This window comes from Lampris incognitus, chromosome 5 (genome assembly GCF_029633865.1).
Source record: "Lampris incognitus isolate fLamInc1 chromosome 5, fLamInc1.hap2, whole genome shotgun sequence".
NCBI classification, from domain to species: domain Eukaryota; kingdom Metazoa; phylum Chordata; class Actinopteri; order Lampriformes; family Lampridae; genus Lampris; species Lampris incognitus.
Window position 1 is genome coordinate 24,418,431 of NC_079215.1, and position 27,481 is coordinate 24,445,911.

General features: G+C 43.1%; 1 protein-coding gene across 1 annotated transcript in view; it reads right to left on the bottom strand.

The window, feature by feature from the left end:
- The window catches only part of LOC130112914 (protein sidekick-1-like), a 329,381-nt gene that overhangs the window by 15,200 nt on the left and 286,700 nt on the right, over nucleotides 1–27,481 (bottom strand). Inside the window, exons 31-37 of the mRNA XM_056280437.1 lie at nucleotides 22,523–22,724; nucleotides 8,431–8,534; nucleotides 8,205–8,275; nucleotides 6,748–6,889; nucleotides 5,747–5,803; nucleotides 5,425–5,526; nucleotides 2,650–2,765 (exon numbers count right to left, since the gene is read on the bottom strand). Of these exons, the coding sequence (XP_056136412.1) occupies nucleotides 2,650–2,765; nucleotides 5,425–5,526; nucleotides 5,747–5,803; nucleotides 6,748–6,889; nucleotides 8,205–8,275; nucleotides 8,431–8,534; nucleotides 22,523–22,724 (794 nt within the window). The remainder of the gene's footprint in view (nucleotides 1–2,649; nucleotides 2,766–5,424; nucleotides 5,527–5,746; nucleotides 5,804–6,747; nucleotides 6,890–8,204; nucleotides 8,276–8,430; nucleotides 8,535–22,522; nucleotides 22,725–27,481) is intronic.

Genomic DNA, 27,481 nt, shown 5'->3' on the forward strand with positions numbered 1-27,481 from the left:
TCGGGTGTCCCTACAAACACAATTGGCCGTGTCTGCGGGTGGGAAGCCGGACGTGGGCATGTGTCCTGGTCACTGCACTAGCGCCTCCTCTGGTCGGTCGGGGCACCTGTTCGGGGGGGAGGGGGAATAGCGTGATCCTCCCACGCGCTACGTCCCCCTGGTGAAACTCCTCACTGTCAGGTGAAAAGAAGCGGCTGGCGACTCCACATGTATCAGAGGAGGCATGTGGTAGTCTGCAGCCCTCCCCGGATCAGCAGAGAGGGAGGAGCAGTGAACGGGATGGCTCAGAAGAGTGGGGTAATTAGCCAAGTACAATTGGGGAGGAAAAAAAAATGTTGACACTGGTTTCTCTTTAATCATGTTGTTGAGAATAGAATACCAAATAAACGTTTTTTTCCGTCATAAACACCATTGATTAATTTTCATTTGTTTCTGTTCTCTGCTTTGAAATAGCAGATCTAGCTTCCCCCCCCCCCCTCTGGTCCTGCCCCTTCGTCATGGTGGAACTGGAAGTGAGTGACTCTGTGTATGGGTCTGTGACGGACTGGCAACCGGTCCAGGGTGTCCACCTCCCTTTCATCCAATGCCTACTGGGTGGGGTCTAGCCTTCCCCAACCCAGAATTAGACTAAGCGGGTATAGATGATGATAATATTGACTCAACGGCCTCCACTTTTAAAAAAACACAGACGCCATACTGATTGGCTAGGACTTTTTTTTCCAACTGTTTCCAACTAGTGATGCCCGGCCCTCCCAAAGTCCTGGCTTGCAATTGTCATGTTTAGGGAAGTATAAAGAGATCGCAGCAAACCCTATCTCCTGTGAACCATGTCATGAAGGTATTGGAAAACATGCTGGGGGACCTGTTACTTTCTTATTTTTATTTTTTTGGGATCCCCCCCCTTTTCTCCCACATTGTATCCAGTTAATTACCCCACTCTTCCAAGCCATCCCGGTCACTGCTCCACCCCCTCTGCTGATCTGGGGAGAGCTGCAGACTACCAAATGCCTCCTCCGGTACATGTGGAGTCGCCAGCCGCTTCTTTTCAACTGACAGTGAGGAGTTTCGCCAGGGGGATGTAGTGCGTGGGAGGATCACGCTATTCCCCCCAGTTCCCCTTCCCCCCTGAACAGGTGCCGCGACCAACCAGAGGAGGTGCTAGTGCAGCGACCAGGACACATACCCACATCCGGCTTCTCACCCACAGACACGGCCAATTGTGTCTGCAGGGATGCCCGACCAAGCCGGAGGCAACATGGGGATTCGAACCAACGATCCCCATGCTGGCAGGAAATGGAACAGTCTGCCATGCCACCTGGACGCCCCCTTCAGTTGCATTTCTGTTTGAATTTGCTTGTCCTGCGTGAGGAAGAGCAAGGTGTCTCTTTTGATTTGTGGTTTATATTCACAAAGCTGAATGAGTGCACTTTAAACATGTTACCTGTCACAGCCCATGTATACAAGTAAAAAGGAGGTTTCACAAAAACCTGAATGCGGTTTTAATTTACAGAAACGCGCGCTTGTTATAATTTTTATCTCTAACTTGAGCCATCACACAAACACCAGCAAACTTAGACTGAGTGAGCTCGGCTTCAAAACCAAATCGCGGCCTTTGAGACACTCTTCTTATAATGCAGAAGGGTCAACCGAAATCAGCTCCTATAAATTCATTAAACATTCTTTCTTTACTCTCCCTCTCTTTCCCTAATCTCTTTAACACCCTCTCCTCTCCATGCCTTCCCCAGCGCACATTCGTCTCAGGGAGTTTAACTTATTCCCTCGATTCTCTCCTCTAATCGGGATTCTACAGGGATCACTTGCTCGTCTCATCTCTTCACTTTGCAAATATTACACCCCCCCCTTTTTTCCTCCCAGAGAAATCAATGTGTCTCCAACAGGACAGATAACCTTGTGTTTGAAGTTTGTAGGAGTGGCAGTGGAGGTGAGGCGAGCGCATGGAAAGAGGAGGGATTTCAAACCATTCAAATTCTTTCACTTTCTCACTCCGTTCTTTGTCATTTCTCTGTTAAGACACTTTAAGGGGGCAATAAAGCAAAATCCTTCTAAGACTGCGGGAAAGAAATGGAGGGTGAGGGAAAGAGAAAGGGAGTGTCTTTTTTGTATTTCTTTTTACAAGATCGTTCATAACTATTTGATGACATCCATCCATCCATCCATTATCTTAACCGCTTATCCTGCTCTCAGGGTCACGGGGATGCTGGAGCCTATCCCAGCAGTCATTGGGCAGCAGGCGGGGAGACACCCTGGACAGGCCACCAGACCATCACAGGGCCCACACACACAAACCCCATTCATTCCTAGGGGCAATTTTAGTATGGCCAATTCACCTGACCTACATGTCTTTGGACTGTGGGAGGAAACCGGAGCCCCCGGAGGAAACCCACGCAAACACGGGGAGAACATGCAAACTCCACACAGAGGACGACCTGGGATGACCCACCAAGGTTGGACTACCCTGGGGCTCGAACCCAGGACCTTCTTGCTGTGAGGCAACCGCGTTAACCACTGCGCCACCGTGTCGCCTGATGACATGTGTGTTTCAATTCTGTGTGGTGCACACACTCCCAAAATCACCCTTTGTAGGGGCCTTGTGTGTATTTGTATTTGTGTCAGTCTGTCTGTTGTCACCTTGTATCCCTGGATCAGTCCATTTTGGGTCTCGAGAGGGGGTATGTCCCAGGTCAGCTCCAGGATGGTGGGAGCCACAGCTGACACTTTGATAGACTGTGGGGCCACTGATGGAGCTGGAGATGGGGAGGAGGGTGTGGTTAGACAGTTAGAAAATGTATAGCTGAGTGGTGTGGTGGTTGGTGAAAAAAGCACTGGTTTCTTTCCTTCCAATTAAAACAGCCCCGAGGCACTACCTGATTACCCTAACATGTTACACAGACACATACATACGTATACACACACACACACACACACACACACACACACACACACACACACACACGCATCACACCATTATATGCCCAAGGCTAATAAAATAAAGGGCATATCAACCCATTTCATCATCCCCCTGCAGCTTTTTCTTTCTTTCCCCTCCTCATTCTCACTTCTCACTCCCTGTGATGTGTGTGGCCTATCAAGATCTTTAATACACACACACCTTTTTGAATGGTTGGACAAAATTGGTCTGATTGAAGGTGGGGATTGTGAGATTATGCTGTCACTGTGAGTGAGATAGGGCTGTTAATATGAACATTAATATCAGAATGTGTATGCCTTGTGACTGGATAGCACTTTATCACCGTTTTAACAGCATTGTGTGTGTGGTGTGCATATGTGTGTGTGCGCGTGCATATGTGGGGAGGTTATTTGCACTCCTGTCTGTCTAATGGATTCATGGCTTGACTCTCTGGTGAAAGTTAAACAAGGATGGGCTGTCACTACAAAATGGATGACCTCACACAACTGATGACATTCGAGAGTGCACATATATACACGTGCGCGCACGCGCGCACACACACACACACACACACACTATTTTCGAGGATGCCATTCAGCCTTTCAAAGGCAATGTCACTCCAGGAGAAAAGGAGAGGGAGAGAAAGGTAGGGCAGGGGTAGGAAAGGAAAGAAGAGCCCAACAGTGAAACGAAGGCAATGAGTGAATGTACAGTTACACTAGGTATGGAAAGAGACGAAGGGCAGGAAAAAGCTTTTCCATTCCAAGTTGACCAATGTAATAACGTAATAATAATAAAAAAATGTTTCATATTTGAGGTAGGGAGATAAAACTTTATGGTCAGGGACTAATCCTATATACCTTAATCAGTCTTTGTCTATTGTACTCTAAGTATTACTCATCACTGACTATGATGAGTTCATCAGACATTGACAAATACCCTTACTGATTGTCTTTATGCATGCTCAATAATCCAGGTAAGGACATCACAGAAAGTTGAATCAGTTCATCTGGACACGTTTATTGAGAGAAACGTTTCATCACTCATCTATAAGTGACCTCTTCAGTCTCAACTGACTACGGGTATCTCCACCCTTATAAACAATACAGCGGCATAACGACTGAAACCAATGAACAGTTTCATATGCAAATATGGGCGTGACCTTTAACTAGAGTTTCAGTGGCCATGTGTACTATTCACATGGGATTTGGGAATGTTTGCAATCACAGCACTGTAAGATGGCGACACATGTACTCTTAGCCCCCCCCCCCCCCAGTTTAGGGATGGTCGTTCCCTCGTCACATAGATGGCCTCTTTGACTTCCCGTTCAAACCAGTGTTCCTCCCTATCAAGGAAGAGCACACCCTCATCATTGAAAGAGCAGCCACTGGCCTGAAGATGGGTGTAGACTGCGGAGTCCTGGCCTGATGTGTTAGCTCTCCTGTGTTGTGCCATCCTCTTGGCCAGCATCTGTTTAGTTTCCCCCAACGTACACGGCAATCCTGCAGCACTTAACACTAGAACGACCGGGATTTCACCCCTACCAAAACAACCATGGGCTGTCAACATGGCCGCCGGCTTTTAAACTCTATATTCTGTCAAGATAAATACCCAATGGAGATATTAATGCATTGCATATGTTAGTATGTCTGTTCAGAAACGACTGACACCAAGATTAAAATTTTAAGAACTTTAATACTATTTTTCAAACAAGTTAAAATCGCCGCTGTCCAACGCCTGTAATACTGCAATGCTTCGGTGGTAGTCATGGTGTGTCTGAAACAGCGTCAGTAACCAGACATGTTTGCAATAATCAGAAATCAAGTTTAGACTATTACTCTGCACTGGAGAACGCTAGTGTTTCTAGGACAGAGCAATGAACTTCATGCAGGAAATGATGCAACCAACACACGTTGTAAATAGTGACATGACGTGCACGATGACGCGCAAATTATGCGCCGTCATTTTGACGGCTCACAGTCATTTTAGGTAGATCTTATCATAACTTTTTTTGTGTGCAACTGATCTAAAACTCATTTTAATGCAAATATATGCAATTTTAGGAGCACTCACGGACCAGCAGGTCTGTATCTTTTTTTTTTCTTCACAGTTATTAAAATTTGAAAATCTAAAATTGTCAAAATGACGGCCTTGGCTGTTCAAGTGTTAACAGCCTACACTATATTGCTCTGTTTGTGCCGGGGGACCCGATCCTTGGGGTGGACCAATTTCTGGCGCAGCGTGTTTTGGGGTTTGAAAGCAACTGAGACATGGTGTTTAGAAAATACACAAGTCAACTTTTCGGAAACTCCCGCCACATACGGAATCACCGCTGGTTTACGCTTAGGCAGCTGCACCTGCAGTCAGTTGAGACTGAAGAGGTCACACCTAGATGAGTGATGAAACGTTTCTCTCACGATAAACACTGCGTCCAGATGAACGGATTCAACTTTCTGTGACCCTGACCAATTAGTCAGTCTCCAGACGCCACCTACCTGCCTCTCCGACAGACACCTCCACCGGTTCAGAGGGAGGGCTCTCACCAACAATGTTGTAACTTGTCATAACAATCTGGTAGTGTCTGAACTTTTTCAGCTCTGTGGAGAAATTAGGAAATTAAGCATTTAATACACAGTGCCCTTTGAAACCATGTTTAGCTTATGTGACTGCCGTTTGCCATCACTATGACTTCTGCTTCTAGGCATCGACGTTACTTCAAGGAGGAGTGGTTATTGCTTTTGAAACAACGAACTGACACACCAAAAAGATGTTTGAAGTTTTGGCTTGGCCCAGGCAGCTTCATTTTAAAGCACTTACGTGTCAACTCAAACTCAGTTAGTGTGGCACTGTTGACTGTCTTGAAGGTGCTTTTTGCTGGAGAAGAGTAAGAGAAAGATGGAAGGCAAATAAATCAATGCATCAGTCGAGTTGACCCTGACTCTACTGCCATTTTTAAACATTTTAATCAAGCCAGTTTATATTGTGTTTCAGGAGAAATTATTTCATCTACTGGAATGAACTTGTGAGGCCTAATGTAACTTGATAGTACTCATAATTGCTCATCTGTCAGTCCAAGTTAAGCAAGAAGTCAGTCTTGCATATTCCTTTTTTTTTGGGGGGATTTTTCTCCCTTTTTCTCCCCAGTTGTACTTGTCCAATTACCCCACTCTTCCCGAGCCATCCCGGTCACTGCTCCACCCCCTCTGCCAGTCCGGGGAGGGCTGCAGACTACCACATGCCTCCTCCGATACATGTGGAGTCACCAGCCGCTTCTTTTCACCTGACAGTAAGGCGTTTCGCCAGGGGGATGTAGCACGTGGGAGGATCACGTTATTTCCCCCAGTTCCCCCTCCCCCCTGAACAGCAGCCCAAACCAACCAGAGGAGGCGCTAGGACATATACCCACATCCGGCTTCCCATCCACAGACATGGCCAATTGTGTCTGTAGGGATGCCTGACCAAGCCGGAGGTAATAAGGGGATTTGAACCGGCGATCCCTGTGATGGTAGGCAATGGAATAGGCCACCATGCCACCCAGACGCCCCAGTCTTTCATGTTTCAAGGTCTGCTGTGCATATCCGTGTACTAACAGAAGAATGGAGTTGGTTTTGGGGTTAAGGAAGAAGTGTCCGGTGACCATCCCTGCAACATGCTATCCCTACACTGCACTTTGTGGCGCTTTAAGTCAGAAAAATTAGTTTACATGTATCACAGGGAGAGATACAAGGACACACATTTCTAAATGGACTTTGTAAACTTTTTAAATAAGGTGCTCTACATTTATTTAAAAAAAATTCAGTAGGAATAGTATAACTCACCAGTGATGAAGGCATTTATTGTGGAGTTGTTTTTGGATGACATAAATTCCTTCTCAGTGGGAGGGGTGTTGTTTGCCAGGAGCTCTCTGTAGTACAGCCGATACCCAACCAACACCCCGTTAACACTCTCATCACTGGGACGCTGAGAACATAGAAACAAGCATGTACACAGACAGAGAGACAGACAGACAGACAGGCAGACAGACAGGCGAGCACACACACACACACATAGTACATTAAAACCATTTAATAGATGGAAATTCCATAAAATTGTGACAGCTTGCAGCAGCCCCAGCTACCCATTTCCCCTGAATAATTACTACGGTGCCCATGGTCTTTGTCTTTGTGTGGACTGTGGGGAGTACCTGCCTGTCAGACCACTGACAGGCAGGTAGAGCAGCCTTGTATCAAAATATTCTACTTTAAAAGGAGAGAGGATTGGTACAGCATGAACCCACAAAGACTAAGTGATGCTTCAACGGCTCAGGCGCTCATGTACAGCATGATGAAATTGTCTGGACTTGTGTTTCCTTTTTTTTTTAATATTTTTTTTTCCTGCTTTGACGTTAAGGCCAGTGGAGCCGAAACAAAGACATTTCCAAATTGAATGGTGGGAGTGAGGTAAAGCAGAAAGCTAGCTGCTGGTGCCATGTACATCCTCCATTCCTTTCTAACAACCTCCCCCAGCCTTTTCTTTTTTATTCTTAGAAAAGTTGGTCCTGCATCTCTTGTTCCCCGACATCTCTCCAGCTGATTCTCTCATTTGTTTGTCTCTCCGTACTGTCCGGCTTGCTCGCTTTCTTTTTCTCTGTTTATTTGTATTGACCTCTGACGATCCCACATTCAATCAATAAAAGATGCTAACTGCAAATAAATATATAAAACATGCATATATTCACACACGCAGAAGACACCCAAGCACTCGCTCACTCACAAATGCACAGAGGAAGGCATAGGTGCATGCGCGCGCACACGCACGCACACACACACACAAAACACTGGTAATTCTATAGCTGCGAGTACACTTCGTTGATATGTTGTTCATTCCCTAGCCCCTTACCCTAACCATCAGAACGACATACCTGACCTTCACCCTTACCCAAGCCTTAACCTAATCTTTAACTTCATTCTAAACCCAAATCCTGACCCTAAAATAGCCCCTTGAAGCTGAGGAATTAGCCAAATGTCTCCATTTATTACAAAGCTCCTCACTTTCCAATATTTGTGGGGAATCATGGTCCCAGCAAATATAGGTATGCACACGCGCACACACGCGCGCGCACACACACACACACTTACACACACACTTACACAAGACACAGACAAGTCCAAAACAGTGGACAAGCCTGCAGGGGATCCTATCTACATTGCACTTCATTTTGTGTTTTTGTTTGTGCAGGCCTCCAAGAGTCACGAGTCTGAAACGTGTGATACTAAGAGTATGTGGGAGTGTTTACCTTCCACTGCACCAGAACCGAAGTCGTGGTGGATGGCTTCACTGCAAGGATGATTGGAGGCTCATCAGGTACTAGAAGGAAAGGGAGAGATAGCGAGAAGGGGAGAGAAAGAGAGCAAGATGAAAATATGTCCTTCCTTCCCCCTCCAAGCAGTCTTTCTCTCCCTGCTGTCCTTCAAATAACCCCATTCTTCAACCTCTACCCAAGTCTTCTCCTCCTCACTAACCATCCTGTAGGGTTGTGACCGCCTCTGTCTCCTTGCTAAGGGGGCTATCTCCTATGTCGTTGGTGGCCAGCATCCGTAGCTTATATGAAGTGAAGGGCTTAAGCCTATAGAAACAGACAAAAAAAAAGAAAGTACAAACAAGTTACTCAGAATTATTCCTATTGGACTGTTTTCAGGATCACCCATTACTATGAACCACCTTTTTGTTCACGAAACCATTAAACTGTCTCTTTTTACAATAGGTCATTGACTAAAATGTAATTCTGGTGCCAGTAGTGGTTAACACCATCAGAGTAATTTCCCTCCTAATAACACCTCCACAAATAACTGACTGACTTTGCCATCAGTGGCCTCAGAGAAGGCAAGAGTCTTGAACGACTGTCCTGCAACTTTCCTAAACATCTCCATGACCAGTAGTTTTACTGTCATGGTGTTTTAACATCTTATCAGCATTTCTCCTCTGCACAAGGTGACATTATTAGTAACCGCAGGGGAACCATTTACTTCAGCCATTTGAAAAACGGTTGTCTCTAAAGTCACTTATAATCAGAGCAATCAACAGAAAGCCTTCATTATGACCTAGCTGATGCGGTCTGTTGTGTGTGTGTGTGTGTGTGTCTCCTATTTGCATGCTAATTGTGTAGATTCACCTTCTTCTATGCACTGCCAGAAATTCGAACGGTGGGGTGGATATCATCAGCCTCCCTCATGTTTTCTCTTAAATCCACTTTTAAATCTCTCTTAAAAAAGGGTAATGCGTAATAACTTGCAATAACAATGGGCATTTCAATCCCTTTCCCCTCTCCTTCTAATTTACCTATTACACATTTTTTCCCCAGGCAATTTTTACTTCATTTTAAGAATGCTATAGTGGACTTGTTTGAAACTCAGCTGTTTTCCTGTATATTAATGGGATGGGGGGGGGGGGAGACAGGAAGTGTCCCTATGGGATTGTGGGTATCATAGGAATAGGATATCAAAGACACCAGGCTCAAAGTGGGCGAGGTGCTAGTGGACATGGGAGGGTGACGTGGAGGATGTGTGTGAATGTGTGTGTACGTGTTTGTGTGTACATGCAGCCATGCACATGCATACGTGTCAGCCTGACAACTTGGATGTTTTTAGTATCAAAAATGTGTTGGTGTAAAACCACAATTAAGGATAAATAACAATTAGTGCTGTGTGTCCAGACGAGTATGAGCATAAACTAAGTCCTCTATTCTGGTCTGGGCAGCAATTATCGTCAGAATGAGCACAAAACAGAATCAACACAGCAACAGCACCACCGCCACCCTCATCACAGCAGAGTGTCATCACAGCAGAGTGACTCTGCCGAGGTGGAAGGGAGGTTGAAACAGACTGATGCAGACACACCAAAGGAAGATTCTTCAGCATCTGAAATAGCCAGCTGATAGCTCAGGAAGGAAGGCACACAAAGAGTCATGCAACTCAAAGTAGACAGACAGACAGATAGATAGAAAGGATGACACATGTCTCTCTCTCTCTCTCACACACACACACACACACACAAAAACAGGCATACATACATGAATGCACCCAATTGCACACATTGACACAGTAATTAACCCTCGTTTTGATTAAATATTAAGGCTGTCTTCAGAAGCAAGAGCTGCCAACGATTACCTACAACAGGACAGAGGAAGTCTGAAACAGTTGAAAAATATTATTTATATATATATATATATATATATACGTATATATATTATTTTTTTCTCTCTCCGACTCACTATCTTGCTATGTTTGATAACTCCACTTTTACAACTAATAAATTATTAAAAGTGTAGCCACAACCAACTGTGTTCCACTTCCCTTCTAAGTTTGCTTTGATAATATTTTCTCGTATCCTCCTATTACGGTCCACTCCTCCAAAGAGCTGATAAATACTGCAAGACTTCTTACAAATTGCTTCAACTTATTAGGCTGAAAGTTGCAAGCCTAACCAAATTTTCCTGCTTGCTGTGTTGTAGGAAAAACAAATCTGTGATTTTAAAGTTCCATGTGATAACTTTTTGCATGGTGAAATTTTGATTTTTAACTGTTATTAATATTATAATCGGGCCGTTCGAAACGCAACGACCCTTCACTCTTCAGATCCTTTGCTGTTGCCTATTCAAATTGCTGGTGTACTGGTAAGTACACTGGTGGCTGATGTTAATGTTGCATGGGAAGTGATGCATTTTATGTGACAACCTGTTACAATGGGCATTTCTTTTTTCTTTTTTTTTGGATTCTCCCCAATTGTATCCGGCCAATTACCCCACTCTTCCGAGCCATCCCGGTCGCTGCTCCACTCACTCTGCCGAGCCGGGAAGGGCTGCAGACTACCACATGCTTCCTATGATACATGTGGAGTCGCCAGCTGCTTCTTTTCACCTGACAGTGAGAAGTTTCACCAGGGGGATGTTGCGCATGGGAGGATCACGCTATTCCCCCCAGTTCCCCCTCCCCCCTGAACAGGCACCCCGACCAACCAGAGGAGGCGCTAGTGCAGCGACCAGGACACATACCCACATCTGGTTTCCCACCCGCAGACCCAGCCAATTGTTTCTGTAGGGACGCCTGACCGAGCCGGAGGTAATACGGGGATTTCAACCAGCGATCCCCATGTTGGTAGGCAATGGAATAGACTGCTACACTACCCGGACACCCCTGAGATGAGAGAGACTTTTTTTTAAGCAATATATTTATTGAATTTTGTTTGCAAATTTCATCAAAACAAGTAATAGCGCAGTATAGCAAACATTTTCACCCTACCCCCCCCCCATAACCCCGTCCCTATAACAAGTAATACAATTCAAAGCAGGGTTAAAGAAGATAATAAAGATAAAAATTAAATTAATAAAAATAATAAAATAAAATAATAATAACAATAATTTCTTTCACAGACTGATTAGAGGGTGTGGTTTTTTTTCAGTTGCTTTTACGCATATAAAAAAATCAGATAGAGTTGTTCTACTCCCCCAGACCTTGTTCTTGCTGAAGCAAGTTACCAACATTAGTATTACGTCTTAAGAAGTACAGAAACAATCCCCAGATTTTATCAAAAACACTTTGTTTACGTCTAACAATATACATTATCTTTTCCATTGACATGTTTGAAGCCATTTCTTTAACCCACATACCAATTCTTGGTCCATCAACACTTTTCCAATTAAGAGCAATTACACGTTTTGCTTGTAATATACACATATCTATAAATCTGAACTCATTGCTATGTAAATGTGGGGTGGTAGGATATTAACCAAGAATAAAACGCTTTGGACTCAATGGTAATTTCTTTGACAAAATTTGATCAATCATATCAACAACATCTTGCCAGAAGGTTTTCACTTCCACACATTCCCATATACAGTGAAACAGCGTCCCCCCTTGCCTCACTACACTTAATACAGGTATCAGGAATATTGTCATTAAACTTGTGCAATTTAACAGGAGTTATATATGTACGCATCAGCCATTTATACTGTAGAAGCTTTAGGTTGCTGCTAACTGTCTGTCTCTGGGCCTCTTTACATGCCTCACTCCATTCTTCTAAAGATATTTCCTCCTCTATATCTCCCTCCCATAATCTCAGTTTTGTCTCTGATGATTTATCAGATCCAGATACAAATAAGTCATACATAGTTGAAATTAAACCTTTATCATAACAGTGTTTTGTGACTGCAACTTCTAATATAGAAATGGTAGGAATGTCTAATGAATGGCTTTGACAGGATATAAAACTCCTTAGCTGAAGATATTTGAAAAAATGATTCCTTGGAATGTCATACTTGGTAGAGATTTCCTCAAAGGACATGAATACTTCATCCTCCTCCCTGTACATGTCTTGCACTTTCCTTAACCCCTTTTCAGCCCATAATTTAAATCCCCTATCATTTTGCCCTGGTTTGAAATTGGCATTACCCCAAATAGGACTGAAGCGTGACCGGGACATATTTATATTCAAATACTTACAAGCATCGAACCAAACATCAATCATATTCAATATTATAGGGTTGTCTGTATTTTTCTTCAGATATTTACGGTCTGCTGAATACAAATACAGGTGCAATGGTAAGCCCGGTTTAACAGAGCAGGCTTCCACATCAATCCAAGCTGGGGGACTTCCAGATGAGAAGTAAAACATAATCGACCTTAATTGTGCTGCCCAGTAATACCATTGAATATTTGGACATTTCAGGCTTCCTCGATCATATGGTAGATAAAGTAAAGATAGGCGTAATCTAGGACGTTTATTTTGCCAAATAAAGTTGGTAAACAGTTTCTTGATTTTCGTGAACAAAGATGAAGGAGGGGGTAGGGGGATATTCTGGAACAAATAAAGAAATTTGGGAAGTATATTCATCTTTAGGATATTAATCCTGCCGATCATTGAAATAGGTAAGGATGTCCAACGCTCTATCGAAGCAATACTAGCGTCCAGGATGGGCTCATAATTTGACTGAGCAATCTTATTCACCTCAGGGACAATTTTTATTCCCAAATATGTAAATGTGTCTGTTGGGTTGAAGGTAGAAGCATAAACAAGACCATTCTTCCTCTCTGTTTCATTCAGTAACATTATAGATGATTTGGAGTAATTAACTTTATAACCGGATATTTTCCCAAATGTTTCAATAAGGCTTAGGAGCGCTGGGATAGATGTATGCAGATTTTTAAGCATTAATATCACATCATCGGCAAAGAGTGTTACCCTGTGCTCCAGATGTCCCTCTCGAATTCCATAAATATCGCTGTGAGTCCTCACCGCTATAGCAAATGGTTCTATCGCTAGGATAAAAAGTAAAGACGATAAAGGGCTCCCTTGAGGGCAACTTCTACAAATGTTAAAAGGTTTAGAAACCTTACTATTCGTCAAAACTTCTGCAGTAAGCCCTGTACAAAGCAATCTTACCCATTTGATAAATGTATCCCCAAAGTCAAATCGTGTTAACACCTCAAACAGATAAGGCCATTCAACACGGTCGAAGGCCTTCTCTGCATCAAGTGAAAGTAAGGCCCTGTCAGGCGCCTCCCTCTGACTGTATAAAATATTGAGCCCTCGTCTAATGTTATGAAAACCCTGTCTCCCTTGAATGAATCCGTTCTGGTCTTCCCCCACTGCTCTAGGTAGAAGATCCTCCAATCTTCCTGCAAGAATTTTACAGAGTATTTTTGTATCAGAATTTAGGAGACTAATTGGATGCATATTTTCACATTTTGTATTTGGTTTCCCCAGTTTTGGGAGTAAAGTGATTAGGGCGCCCCTCATAGATGTAGGGAGAAGACCATTCTCAAAGGATTCCTGAAACATCTCCAAGAGGGGTGGTATTAATTTGGTTTGAAATTTTTTATAAATGTCTATAGGGATGCCATCTGGACCCGCTGATTTTCCAGCCTGCATACACCCAATTGCTTCTGCAATTTCCAATGCAGTTACATCTTGATCTAATACTCTACATTCCTCTTTCGAAATTTTAGGAATATTAAGATTGTCTAGGAATTGTGTTTGCGTGTCCAGATTAGGAGAGCACTCAGAGCTGTATAATTTCCCGTAGAAGTCTCTAAAGGCTTCATTAATCTCTGTCGGGTCCACTATAGTTCTACCACTTGGGACTTCAATACAATTAATAGACCTTTCTGTTTGTTGTTGTTTAATGCGCCATGCTAGAAGTTTTCCGAGCTTTCCCCCCTGATCATAGTAGGACTGTTTGAGTCTCATTAAATCAGCAGCCGCTTTATTAGCTGCCAGTTCATTGTACTATGATCTAAGCAGTAGCAGTCTTGCATGAACATCTGTAGGTATATTTCTATTATTATATTTCTGTTTCCAGTTTTTTAATTTCCTCATCTAATGTCTTCATTTCGAGTCGTGTAGCCTTTTTCTTGGAACTAGTTGAAGGAAATGATTTGGCCCCTAATAAAGGCTTTGAAAGCCTCCCACCTTGTGCTAGCAGAAGTCTGGGACTTGTTACATTCAAAATACAGGTCAATCTGCTTATCTAATAAATCTATGAATGTAGGATCCGCAAGCCACCCGGGTTGAAAACGCCACCTTGGGGGGTCGCACACTAAGTTATTATTTTCATAGGTCAAGGATACTGCAGCGTGGTCAGACAGAACTATACTACTATAATGACATTCATCTATTTTGGAGACAAGTAGTGCTGAAACCAAAAAGTAGTCTATGCGTGAGTGAGTTCTAAGAGTACCGGAATAGCAGGAATATTCCACTGCGTTCGGTTTACCATGCCTCCAAACATCAAACAGATTCAATTCCTTCATAAAATGGCGTATCGTCTTTCTGGACTTACTGTGGGTATCATCTAAACCAGTTGACCTGTCTTTTGAAGGATCTAACGTACAGTTAAAGTCACCAGCTATTATGTATTTCCCAGGATGATTTGAAGCAGTCAAAAACAGACTATTATAGAATTTAGAGTCATCTTCATTGGGGCCGTAAACATTTATCAAAGTTAAGGTTTCAGATAATAACCTACCCTGGACTATAATATACCTCCCTGCAGGGTCCTTAACTACATGCTGTACCCGTAATGGAACCGATTTATGAATTAGTAGCATAACCCCTCTAGCATGAGTGGTGTAAGGAGCAGACAACACTTGACCCTGCCATCGTCTTGCTATTTTGGGAACATCCTCATCCACCATGTGTGTTTCTTGTAAAAAAACGATTTTTGATTTCAAGGATTTTATCCTGCTCATTATCTGCTTCACCTTTGTGAGTTTGATCAAACCCCTACAATTCCACGAAGTAAATTTTACCTTGCAACTCTCTGACATTGATTCCGGTATGTTATATTAGGAACCGTAGTGAAAAAGTACTTTGACAAACCACACCCACTGATGAAAGAATAAATAATAAAATGAAACCACAAAAACCGACCCTCAACCCCATACGAACCTAAAGTCCAGGAACTCTGGACATCCCTTCCCACCCCACGTTTAACTACCGCTAAAACGTGTTTCTCTACCTTTTCTTTTCTTCTCGCTCCAGCTCGCTATCTTACTTTTTCGAAATACCAATCACACATAACCTCAGTAATGAACTGTGCAACGCTTACAACATGTAGGCATATATAACATTAACCATCCGAACACATACACAAACCTGGAACCCGTGCATGCAGACTGGAAGACGAGGAGAGGGAAAAGTCTTGTAGCCTGGTCACAAGAGTCCGCGATGCATTGGGCCTTCCTTCATCCGACAGGCGCATAAACCAATGATGACTCTGTCCATTAGGCCTAGGCCTACTTGGATGTGCCCATGTCATTTCGGCTGGTGCTTGGACATTGTCTCTCATTCAGGGTTAAGGGCATTCCACAAAAGCTGAATAGTCTAGCTATAAACGAGACTCCGTCCTGTCCAGGTAGAAAAATAAAGCCTAAACAAAAACAAAATGGCGACAGCCCGAACACGTAGCTACATCTTTCGTGTAAATGGAAATAAAATAAAATAAAGTGGTCTTAATAGCCTACTGCGTCAGTCCTTATCCAAGGGATTGAATAAACCTCTCCGCTTCTGCTGGGGTTTGAAAGGTGTGGGGTCTCTCGTCGTGCGTTACCAGGAGCTGGGCTGGAAAGATGATTCTGTGCTTGTGGATCCCCCGGTCTCTCAGCTTCTTCCGGACCCGATCGTAGTCGCACTGCATCTTGTGCACTCCGGCAGAGAGGTCGATGTGAAAACGGACCGGCGTGTTCTTGTAAAGGACCTGTCCCCTGGTTTTGGCTGCCTTTAGTACTCGCTCCCTGTCCTTAAAGTTCATGAACCTCATTATCAATGTCCTTGGACGACCCGTGCGAGAGTCTACTGGAGCGCCGATTCTATGAGCTCGCTCCACTACCAAGCCCTCCCGCGGATCCATGTTCAGAGCCTCCGGCAACCACTTCTCCAAAAATGCAGGTGCATCCTGGCCCTCTTCTTTCTCCGGTAGGCCCACCAACCTTACGTTATTTCGCCGACTCCTGCTTTCCAAGTCATCCACTTTGTCAGTAAGGCTTTTGACGGTGTTTTCCAGCGTGCTAACTCGGGATGTTAGCTTCTTAACGTCGTCCTCCACGTCAGAAATCCGTTGTTCGGCCTGTTCCATGCGACCCATGCATTCCTGTATTTGTTTCTTTACATCCGCAATTGTTGCTTGCACTCCATCAATTTTCTTGTAAAGTCCACTTTTCAAAGACTGTATGGCTTTCACGATATCTTGGTTGCTATTCTTATCTGTGTCTAACATTTCGTCATCTTCTTCCTCGTGGTCGTCTTCTTCGTTAGCCATATTTTCAACCTGCATGGCGTCGCTAGCTTTCTCAGCCTCTTCCTCGTGTCGCGATTTCCTTTTCTCCTTCTCTTTCTCTGCCTTTTCTTTCGGGTTTTTCCCTGACATTTTAGTTCTGGGTACTCTTATACACGTATTGCATGACTTTGGACAAGATTCGGATTAGTATTGTAGGATTAATTTACGCGGTAGCTGCAGAGCTTGAGATTTGCAACCTCCTAGTCCCTCGCCATAACCGGAAGTCTCCCAGGATGAGAGAGACTTGATGGTATAATGCAATACTGTGAGCTGGTAGGTCTTTCTATGTATCTCCAATAAAAGTTGGAGCAAATTTATAAATTGGCATCACGTTTCCAAAACAGGCAAATATTTGAAATGTACACCACTGATTTCTTGCTTCAAATTTTCTCAGAAGAGAATTACTACTATTACTATTACTACTACTACTACTACTACTACTACTTTCGGCTGCTCCCATTAGGGGTCACCACAGCGGATCAACAGTTTCCATGTCTTCCTGTCCTCCGCATCTTCCTCTGCTTCACCAGCCATCTGCATGTCCTCTCTCACCACATTCATAAACCCCCCTATTTGGCCTCCCTCTTTTCCTCTTCCCTTGCAGCTCCATAGTCAACATCCTTCTCCCAATATACCCAGTATCTCTCCTCCACACATGTTCAAGCCATCTCAATCTTGCCTCTTTTGCTTTGTCTCCAAACCATCCAACCTGAGCAGTCCCTCTAAAACAATCATTCCTAATCCTGTCCTTCTTCGTCACTCACAGTGAAAATCTTAGCATCTTCAACTCTGCCACCTCCAGCTCCACCTCCTGTCTTTTCGTCAGTGCCACTGTCTCCAAACCATATAACATAGCTGGTCCATGCAAAGGTATTCCGTCTTGCTCCTACTGACTTTCATTCTTCTTTTCTCCAGTGCATACCTCCACCTCTCCAGGCTATCCTCAACCTGCACCCTACTCTCGCTACAGATCACAATGTCATCCGCAAACATCATCGTCCACACAGACTCCTGCCTGATGTCGTCTGTCAACCTGTCCATCACCATTGCAAGCAAGAAAGGGCTCAGAGCCGATCCTTGATGTAATCCCACCTCCACCTTGAACCCATCTGTCATTCCAACCGCACACTTCACCACTGTCACACTTCCTTCATACATATCCTGCACAACTCCTACATACTTCTCTGCAACTCCCGATTTCCTCATCCAATACCAAACCTCTGCTCTCGGCATTCTGTTGTATGCTTTCTCTAAATCTACAAAGACACAATGTAACTCCTTCTGGACTTCTCTATACTTCTCAATCAACATTCTCAAAGCAAACATCTCATCTGTGGTGCTCTTTCATGGCATGAAACCATACTGCTGCTCGCTAATCATCACCTCTCCTCTTAACCTAGCTTCTGTTACTCTTTCCCATATCTTCATGCTGTGGCTGATCAACTTTATACCTCTGTAGTTGCTACAGTTCTGCACATCGCCCTTGTTCTTGAAAATCGGTACCAGTATGCTTCTTCTCCACTCCTCAGGCATCCTCTCACTTTCCAAGATTGTGTTAAACAATCTAGTTAAAAACTCCATTGCCATCTCTCCTAAACATCGCCATGCCTCCACAGGTATGTCATCAGGACCAACTGCCTTTCCAGTCTTCATCCTCTTCATAGCTGCCCTCACTTCCTCTTTGCTAATCCACCACACTTCATGATTCACTATCCCCACATCATTCAAGCTTCTCGCTCTCTCATTTTCTTCATTCATCAGCCCCACAAAGTACTCCTTCCACCTTCTCAGCACACTCTCCTCGCTTGTCAGCACATTTCCATCTATATTCTTGATCGCCCTAACCTGCTACACATCTTTCGCAGCTTGGTCCCTCTGTCTAGCCAATCAGTACAAGTCCTTTTCTCCTTCCTTAGTGTCTAACCTTTCATACAACTCACCATACGCCTTTTCCTTTGCCACCTCTCTCTTCGCTTTACGCTGCATCTCCTTGTACTCTGGTCTACTTTCTTCATCTCTCTGACTATCCCACTTCTTCTTTGCTAACCTATTCCTCTGTATACTTTGCTGTACTTCATCAAACCACCAAGTCTCCTTGTCTTCCTTCCTTTGTCCTGATGACACACCAAGTACCTTCCTAGCTGTCTCCCTCACTATTTCTGCAGTGGTTGCCCAGCCATCCGGCAACTCTTCACTGCCACCCAGTGCCTGTCTTAACTCCTGCCTGAATTCCACACAACAGTCTTCCTTCTTCAACTTCCACCATTTGATCTTCAGCTCTGCCTTCACTCGCTTCCTCTTCTTGGTCTCCAAAGTCATCCTACAGACCACCATCCGATGCTGCCTAGCTGCGTTCTCCCCTATCACCACCTTGCAGTCTCCAATCCCCTTCAGATCGCGCCTTCTACATAAGATATAGTCCACCTGTGTGCACTTTCCTCTACTCTTGTACGTCACCCTGTGTTCCTCCCTCTTCTTCAAATATGTATTCACCACAGCCATTTCTATCCTTTTCGCAAAATCCACCACTATCTGTCCTTCCACATTTCTCTCCTTGACACCATACCTACTCATCACCTCCTCATCACCTCTGTTCCCTTCACCAACATGTCCATTGAAGTCCGCTCAAATCACCACTCTCTCTTCCTTGGGTACCCTCTCCACCACTTCATCCAACTCACCCCAGAATTCTTCTTTCTCTTCCATCTCACACCCAACTTGCGGGCATATGTGGTGATAACATTCATCAATACACCTTTGATTTCCAGCTTCATACTCATCACTCTGTCTGACACTCTCTTCACCTCCAGCACATTCTTGACATACTCTTCCTTCAGAATTACCTCTACCCCATTTCTCCTCCCATATGCACCACGGTAGACAAGTTTGAACCCACCTCCAATGCTCCTAGCCTCATTTCTCAGAAGAGAATATCGTGACCAAATAACAGCTATAGCATGTCAGACTTTGTAAATATTGTTTGCTTCATTACTTGTGAATGAGAAACCTAGACATTGCCATATAGGTTTCTCTCCCTTTTGAAGCTTTCAGTTGTCTCCATTTCTCAAACAAATACACAATGTTGACCCCGATGGCACGAAACGTCTTGTTTTTGTTGTCAGTAGAGCACTTGTGTTGTTGTAATACTCCGCTTAGCTGTGGTGGTGTATACCATTACAGATTGTACCTTTGACAAGTCTACAAAAAAGCATCACGGCAATGAGACACTGTGTATAATGGCCAGGTAAAGTTAGCCTACAAGCCACGCTAATTGTGCATTTATAGTTCACAAGATCTGCCAACTTGATTCCCAATATATTACTCTTTCATTTTGATAACTGGCTGGTCATTCAGAATTTCATCTTCTTTTGTTAATGTAGTTTATTAAGAGCATAAATTATATATATTAAAAAAAACAACATTATTACTATTCCACTTTTTTTGTGTTGATCCTCTGTGCACACTTGCGTCATTTCAAATGCGACTGCAGTATGGGATTGCAGATGCAAATCCTGACCAGGTTGCACATCAAATGAACTTTCAATCCCAGTAATCAAAACCATATTAAGGGTTTGCTGAATTGGTCCTAAATGTGAACAAATACTTATTAAACACATTGTGCAGTTATAGCCTTATACATATTCTTAACCCAAGTGCTGGAACAAGGTTATGTGGCTGGATTGAACATCCTGTTTTGAGCCGCTTGTGTGTTAAACTCGCCTGTTAAATCCAATTCAATCGGTGAAGATGAAGGAAAAGGGGCAGGTTAAAGGAGGACATTTAGGCTTCAGACAACCGTGGTGGAGATTATAAGCAATATAAAAAAGACTGATATGGCTTTCAATGTGAGTGGGCCAAGAAGTGTAATATGGCTGGGCTTATCAAGCTTAACAGGGTGTGTGTGTGTGTGTGTGTGTGTGTGTGTGCGTGTGTGTGTATCTATATCAAGAATGGTTCACACTTTAACGGTCATCCAAGGGTCTTCCAGCAGAAATGGATAACCTTAAGAAGAGTAGAACAGTGGGTGAAGATGAGGTAGTGATGAAAAAGCTGAAGAAGGCTAAAATAAACTGAGCAGTACCACACATGGTCTACGTTTTGTCAGTTAAGAGTCAGAACATCTTTGGTGAAGTTATAGACTAGCATTCATGTACACTTCTAGTGCTTGCAGTAGACAAGTTTTCTATGCCTTTTAATTCATTTTTCTTTTTATCAAAATGAAGAAGCTGATGATTAAAATTGATCTAAATTCATTTTTTATCTAATCCCGTTTCCCTGTTCTATCTAATCCTGCTTTATAATTCTGATTATTGTAAGATTATTATTTTACTCTTCCTTTCTACTTTTATACTTTGAATCCCTTTGTAAACACTGTTTAAGAAAAGTACAATACTAACAAAGTTTTTTGATATATTTAATTTATTACCATTAAGGGATGCACCACTTGTGGCACTTCGACACGATTTAAATGTTACAGACGACATCGTTACAAAGCTCCACGGGTTTCAGCAAAAGGCAAGAAACTGAATTTGCAGAAGGCAAATGACAGTAATGGAAACTGGTGGACTGGTATAACATTGCTTGGTCCCGGGCATCGTGGCTCCTGTTGTTTCATGCTGATGCTATCAAAACAATGACATGAAACCAACCATCACACGGCATGTCAAGACTGCAGTTTGTTATGTGTGGCATGGTGTGGGGTTTGTATTCATTGTTTTCATGGCACATATTGGGCCCCTTGATAAAAAATGATGCAACACCTGATTGCCACAGGATATACATAGTGATTGTGCCAATCTTTGCTAATCAGGTGCATCACCTCATGGAAGATTGTCCAAGTATGGTTTGATAAACATAACAATGAATTCAGTTAAATACACTGGACTGGCCTGCCTAGTCACCACATCTCATTCCAACTGAACATTTGTGGGATGATAATGAATGAACTAGTTGGAACTGAGATTTGTTTCAAGCAAAATGAACACAATTGTGTTAAGTATTGGAGTCACTGAGGGTCCTCACTCTAGAAAATGCCCCAATAAGTTGAATTTGTTTTGATGGGAAATACGTGCAATCTGATGGTCAGTCTACAATGTTTTGTATAATTAGACTCATATCGAGATCTGCTACTGTCTTCAAAATGTAGTTTTTGTTATTTTGGATTTTTCCTCCTTTTCTCCCAATTGTACTTCGCCAATTACCCCTCTTCCGAGCTGTCCTGGTCACTGCTCCCCTCCCTCTGCCGATCCAGGGAGGGCTGTAGACTACCACATGCCTCCTCCGATACATGTGGAGTCACCAGTCGCTTCTTTTCACCTGACAGTGAGGAGTTTTGCCAGGGGGACATAGTGCGTGGGAGGATCACGCCATTCCCCCCAGTTCCCCCTCAGCTTCCCACCCACAGGGTGGGAAGGGCGTCCTAATCGACCAGAGCAGGCGCTAGTTCAGCGACCAGGACTCATACCCACATCCGGCTTCCCACCAGCAGACACGGCCAATTGTGTCTGTAGGGACGCCCGACCAAGCCGGAGGTAACACGGGGATTTGAACCAGCGATCCCCATGTTGGTACGTAACGGAAAAGACCGCCATGCCACCTGGACGCCCTAAAATGTAGTTGTTTTTGTGGACTTTTTGTTTTGTTGTCTTACATTGTTCTATGACTCAGGGGTCCTGGTTTCAAAATTATAACATTGTATATTTCATATTGTGTTTCCTGAACCCTTCTAAATAGCAATCTTTGTTCATATGTGTCTACGTGTGTATGCGTGCACACGAGTGTACCTGTCAACAGTCCAAGCTGTCAGATTGTGGGGGATGTCAGCGGTGTGTGTGCTCCAGTCCCCACTTGGCAACTCTTTGATCTGCAAAGTGAAGTATCTCAGAGGGGAGGAGCCTGAGCTGCCGGTAACCCAGTAGAGGCGGAGTCTGCGAGACTCAACCCCCTCCTGTGGAACTGATAGTTTCCTGGGTGGCTGGGGACGCTCTGTCACACAAACAAAAATGGTACATGGGGAGAAATGAGGGGTTAGAGAAGTAGAGAGTGAGAGAAAGAGAGAGAGAGAGAGAGAGAGAGAGAGAGAGAGAGAGAGAGAGAGAGAGAGAGAGAGAGAGAGAGAGAGAGAGAGAGAGAGAGAGAGAGAGAGAGAGAGAGGTGAAGGGGATTTGTTGACAGATGGGAGTGAGTAAATTGAAAAGGTGTGAGAAGAAAGGACAGGATGAATTTGTAAAGCAAAATACCTTGGTGGCTGTCTTAATAATTTGCATTGTAAATTTCAAAGGAGATACATTTTTTGGATGTATACACACACACACACACACAATGCAACATTGTGTGTGCACGTGACAAAGCTGTAACTTTAGCAACAGAAATTCATCCCCACACAGAAAAGAAGTCCATGCTATTTTTCTTGCCATTTAAGACCCCCATACATTTATTACAAATAACAAGCATGAGCATGGCATGAGCAGTCTTAATTTGGATCACATACACTGTAAACAATTACTGTAAAAATACAGCCAAATTCCGAACAGTAAGATACTGTTTTTGTTAACTACCGTAATACTGTGGATAACAATGGCTTAAAGAAGGGATGTTGGTGATGTAGGGCATCAGTAATGCATTTTATGATACTGAACAGTATTTTCTCAAAGCCATCTTCAGCCCCGCCCTCCGTTAGTCGTTCCTGGCATTGAATGCCTCTTCAGGATTACTTCCTCATGGTCCACCCATGACAAGGTAAAGTGCATCAGTAAGATAAATTGTTGTTTTGCTATGTGTGGAAGTTTGGATTGGTTAACATATTAGATGTCTATCTAAGAAAACGGGTACTACACGATTAAGTTAGTCTTAGCTAGATCTGAACGTGAGAGCTCAGTCATTTGCTAATGCTGATCCTCGTTTTGTAACAACAGCTATAACATCAACTTAGTCATTGATTGCACTTGACAATGAAGATTTTGCTTTCTGAAATCTTTTGGGTGTATTTTATGGATTTTGGGCTGCTGATCATGAAAATCACCTTAACATTTTCCCATCGCATACCGTTTTGTAGATATAACCTATTTTTGTGATTTCATGTCATATTTTAAGTCTACTAGTATATTGCCCACAAAGCAAGCTGTTTTTGTCAGTCCGAGTATGCCTGGGCATGCATTCAGTGTAGGTGCTATGCAAATGTTGTCTTAGGCAAGCCTGGGCATGCTTAGTCAGGTTAGATGCTGGCAGACAGGTTATAAAAGCTATTCACATTTACAAATGCTGTTTGGATGTTCTTCAGGCAGTAGCATAGTGAGTATACTTAAAAAACTGCTCACATTTACGGTTGCCGTTTGGACGCATGTTGATGCACATGTTCTTCAGGCAACAGCATAGTGAGTATACTTAACAATAGCATTTATTGTCTCCAGGAAGATTAAATACAGCAGAAATGTCTTGTCAATGCTGCAGCAGCTGCGATACATTCTGTTACATCTGTGGCGAGTATACGCTTAAGGCTCAAAGATGCACCATGACTGCACTTATTAAGTCTATGAGATCTACTTTGGATGTAAAATTGGTGACCAAGAGAAACCCCGGGCTCCTCACATTTGTTGTGCAACATGTGCAGTCAACCTGAGACCTTGGCTCAGAGGTACTCGGAAGTCAATACCATTTGCAGTCCCAATGATATGGCGAGAACAGAAGTATCACAGGACGGACTGTTACTTCTGTCTGACCAATGTATCTGGCTTCTCTACTAAAAATAAGAAATCTACTGAATAAGACATCCACTTCAGCCATGAGACCAGTGCCACATGATGACAGCTTGCCAGAACTGAAGCCACCAGAGACATGGAGCCTAGATGAGGCAGATGAAGATGCTACAATGCATGAACCAGATGTGGAATACGACACTGATCCAGATGTTGAACGCTTTATGCCTGGCTATCCTCATCTGATAACACAGCCAGAATTAAATGACCTGGTCAGGGACTCAGATTTATCAAAAGCTAAAGCAGAACTACTTGGTTCAAGATTGCAAGGATGGGTTTGCTGTCACCAGGTACAAAACTTTCTATCTTTCGGAACCATCAAGAACATTTGACAAACTTCTTTATGCAGGTTGACAACCTCTGTTTCTGCACTGACATTGATGGATTGTTCATGGCTTTGGGTTGTGTGCATGACCCACAACAATGGTATGTTTTTATAGATTTGTTAAAGTTAAGCCTGAAAGCTGTCCTGTTACACAATGGCAATGTCTACCCTTAAGTACCCATTGGCTAGGCAGTACACATGAAAGAAACCTACAATAATATGGAACTGTTGTTGAAACACATACAGTACAACAATTATGACTGGAACATATGTGGTGATCGAAAAGTATTGGCACTGCTACTAGGAATACAGGTCGGATATAAAAGTACTGTTGTTTCCTTTGTGAATGGGATAGCTGTGCTAAAGAGTCACATTACATTAAAAGAACTGGCTGCTCTGTAAGCATTTTGTTCCAGGGCAGAAAAGTGTGGCGCATAAACCACTTGTCGACCCAACACAGATATTTCTGCGTCCTCTTCACATAAACTCAGATTGATAAAAGATTTTGTGAAAGCATTGAACAAAGAAGGTGATGGATTTCGTTATTTGAGATGTTTCCAAGAATAACTGATGTGAAGATTAAGGAAGGCATTTTTGTTGGTCCAGAAATCAGACAGGTCATCAATGACAGGGAGTTGGGAGATCTGCTAGTGGGGCTAGAGAAAATAGCATGGAAGGCATTTAAGGATGCTGAGAACTTTCTTGGCAACTACAGAGCACCAAACTATATTGAGCAGCTTGACAACATGCTTAAAGCATACAAAACCATGAAGTGCAACATGTCATTGAAAAATCATTTTCTGCATTCACACTTGGTCTTCTTCCCTGCTGATCTTGGTGCAGTCAGTGACGAACATGGTGAAAGTTTTCACCAGGATATTGCGACCATGGAAAAAAGGTATCAGGGCAACTGGAATCCATAAATGCTGGTCGATTATTGTAAGACACTGACACAAGAGGCACCAGATGCTGAGTACAAATGAAAATCAGCTGCAAAACATTTTAAGCGCAGCTGAACTAACACAATGTGTCAGCATCATTATGCGATTAAACATGTTAAATTTAGTAAAAGTTATTTTAATGTTTCTCCAAATTCCTACATGATACAGCAAATCTGAAATTATTTTTTTTGTTCAGCTTGACATTATCATAATCTCTAATTTTTTTCAGGAGGCAAAACATTTGAAGAAATTGGTTGTCCACTTTCTAAACGTAGCAAAACAAATTTGTTTTGCTACGTTTAGAAAGTGTCATTGATAAATAAAAAAAATAAACGTTTGCTAAGAAAGTAAACATGTAGACTAATAGCTAATGTTTGATTGTGTAAGTTGATTAGCTGACTAGTTTGCAAGCTAATGCTAACCTTCATATTATAACGAACTGAATCGTCATGATTGGAAAAAAAACAAAACAGTACAATACTGTATTTTCTCAAAGCGATTTTCAGTGACACTAGCATGCCCCACTACTTTTAAAACCCCTGGTCATTATTTATTTTACCATAGTGAAAAAGGCAGCCCGCTGCGATATGTTGGTTTTGTTTTTCCTTTTGTGGGAGTAATTAATCATTGATAGATTAAATATCTAGTTTAAAACCGCAGAACAAGTTAGAACTTTTAGCTCCTCATCTTTCAGGATCCTGACATAAACTCCCTCATGGTCTTGGCAGCTCTTGGGGCCTTCAAGAATGTGTGTGTTTTTGACAGTAGAACTCCACCACGCCATTGCTGTCAGACACTGTGCCCTGTGATGGCCTGGCGGCCTTTCCAGAGTGTCTTCCTGCCTGCCACCCAATGACTGCTGGGATAGGCTCCAGCATCCCCGCGACCCTGAGAGCAGGATAAGCGATTTGGATAAGATGGACGGATGGATAGAACTTTTAGATAAATCGCTAGCTAACTAACTAGCTACCTAACTTAGCTAATGTTTGCTATTGCTAACCCACACAATTTATTGCCACCAATAGTAACACAAACTGATATTAGTGTGAAAACTGTTCATGTGTTATGTTTATAAAGTGTTCTTGGTGTTTTAGTTTAAATGCATGACATGTCCCAATTTTAAAAAGATGTGCAAGTTTTGTGTACATGTAGCTAGTACGGTTGACGCACATGTTCGGCACGTGCAGATTCACAGACATGTTGCTGATGTAGCTGGTTTTGCTGATTGTAAAAGAACGTTTAAAAAATGTTCAGCATTTAAAACTCACACATATCGACATAAACGAAAGTCTGCCTTCAAGTCTAGGCCATTTGACATATTAGACTTGAAATTCCCAGCTGAAGGAAGGTCAGTGAGCTCCCAGCAGGCAAAAGAAACGTTCCAAGGACAATGTCAAGTTCAGTCTGAAGAAATTCAACATCATATCGAGCAACTGGGAACACATTGCACTGGACAGGTGCCCCTGGGAAGAAATCCATGCCGGAAGAAGCTGCACATCATTAAATGGAACTCCACTGTGCCGCAGAGAAAAAGCGACAGCACTGCAAGGAGAGACAAAGGCTCAATCACCATCACCAACCACTATCCCCTGTCCACACTGCACCAACGTATGTGGATCGCAGATCGGCCTCTACAGCAATCTGAAGACTAACAAGTAGACAACCCAACGGAGAGGACAACCATACTCGCTTTGAGTGACCTCTGATGATGACGATGTTAGG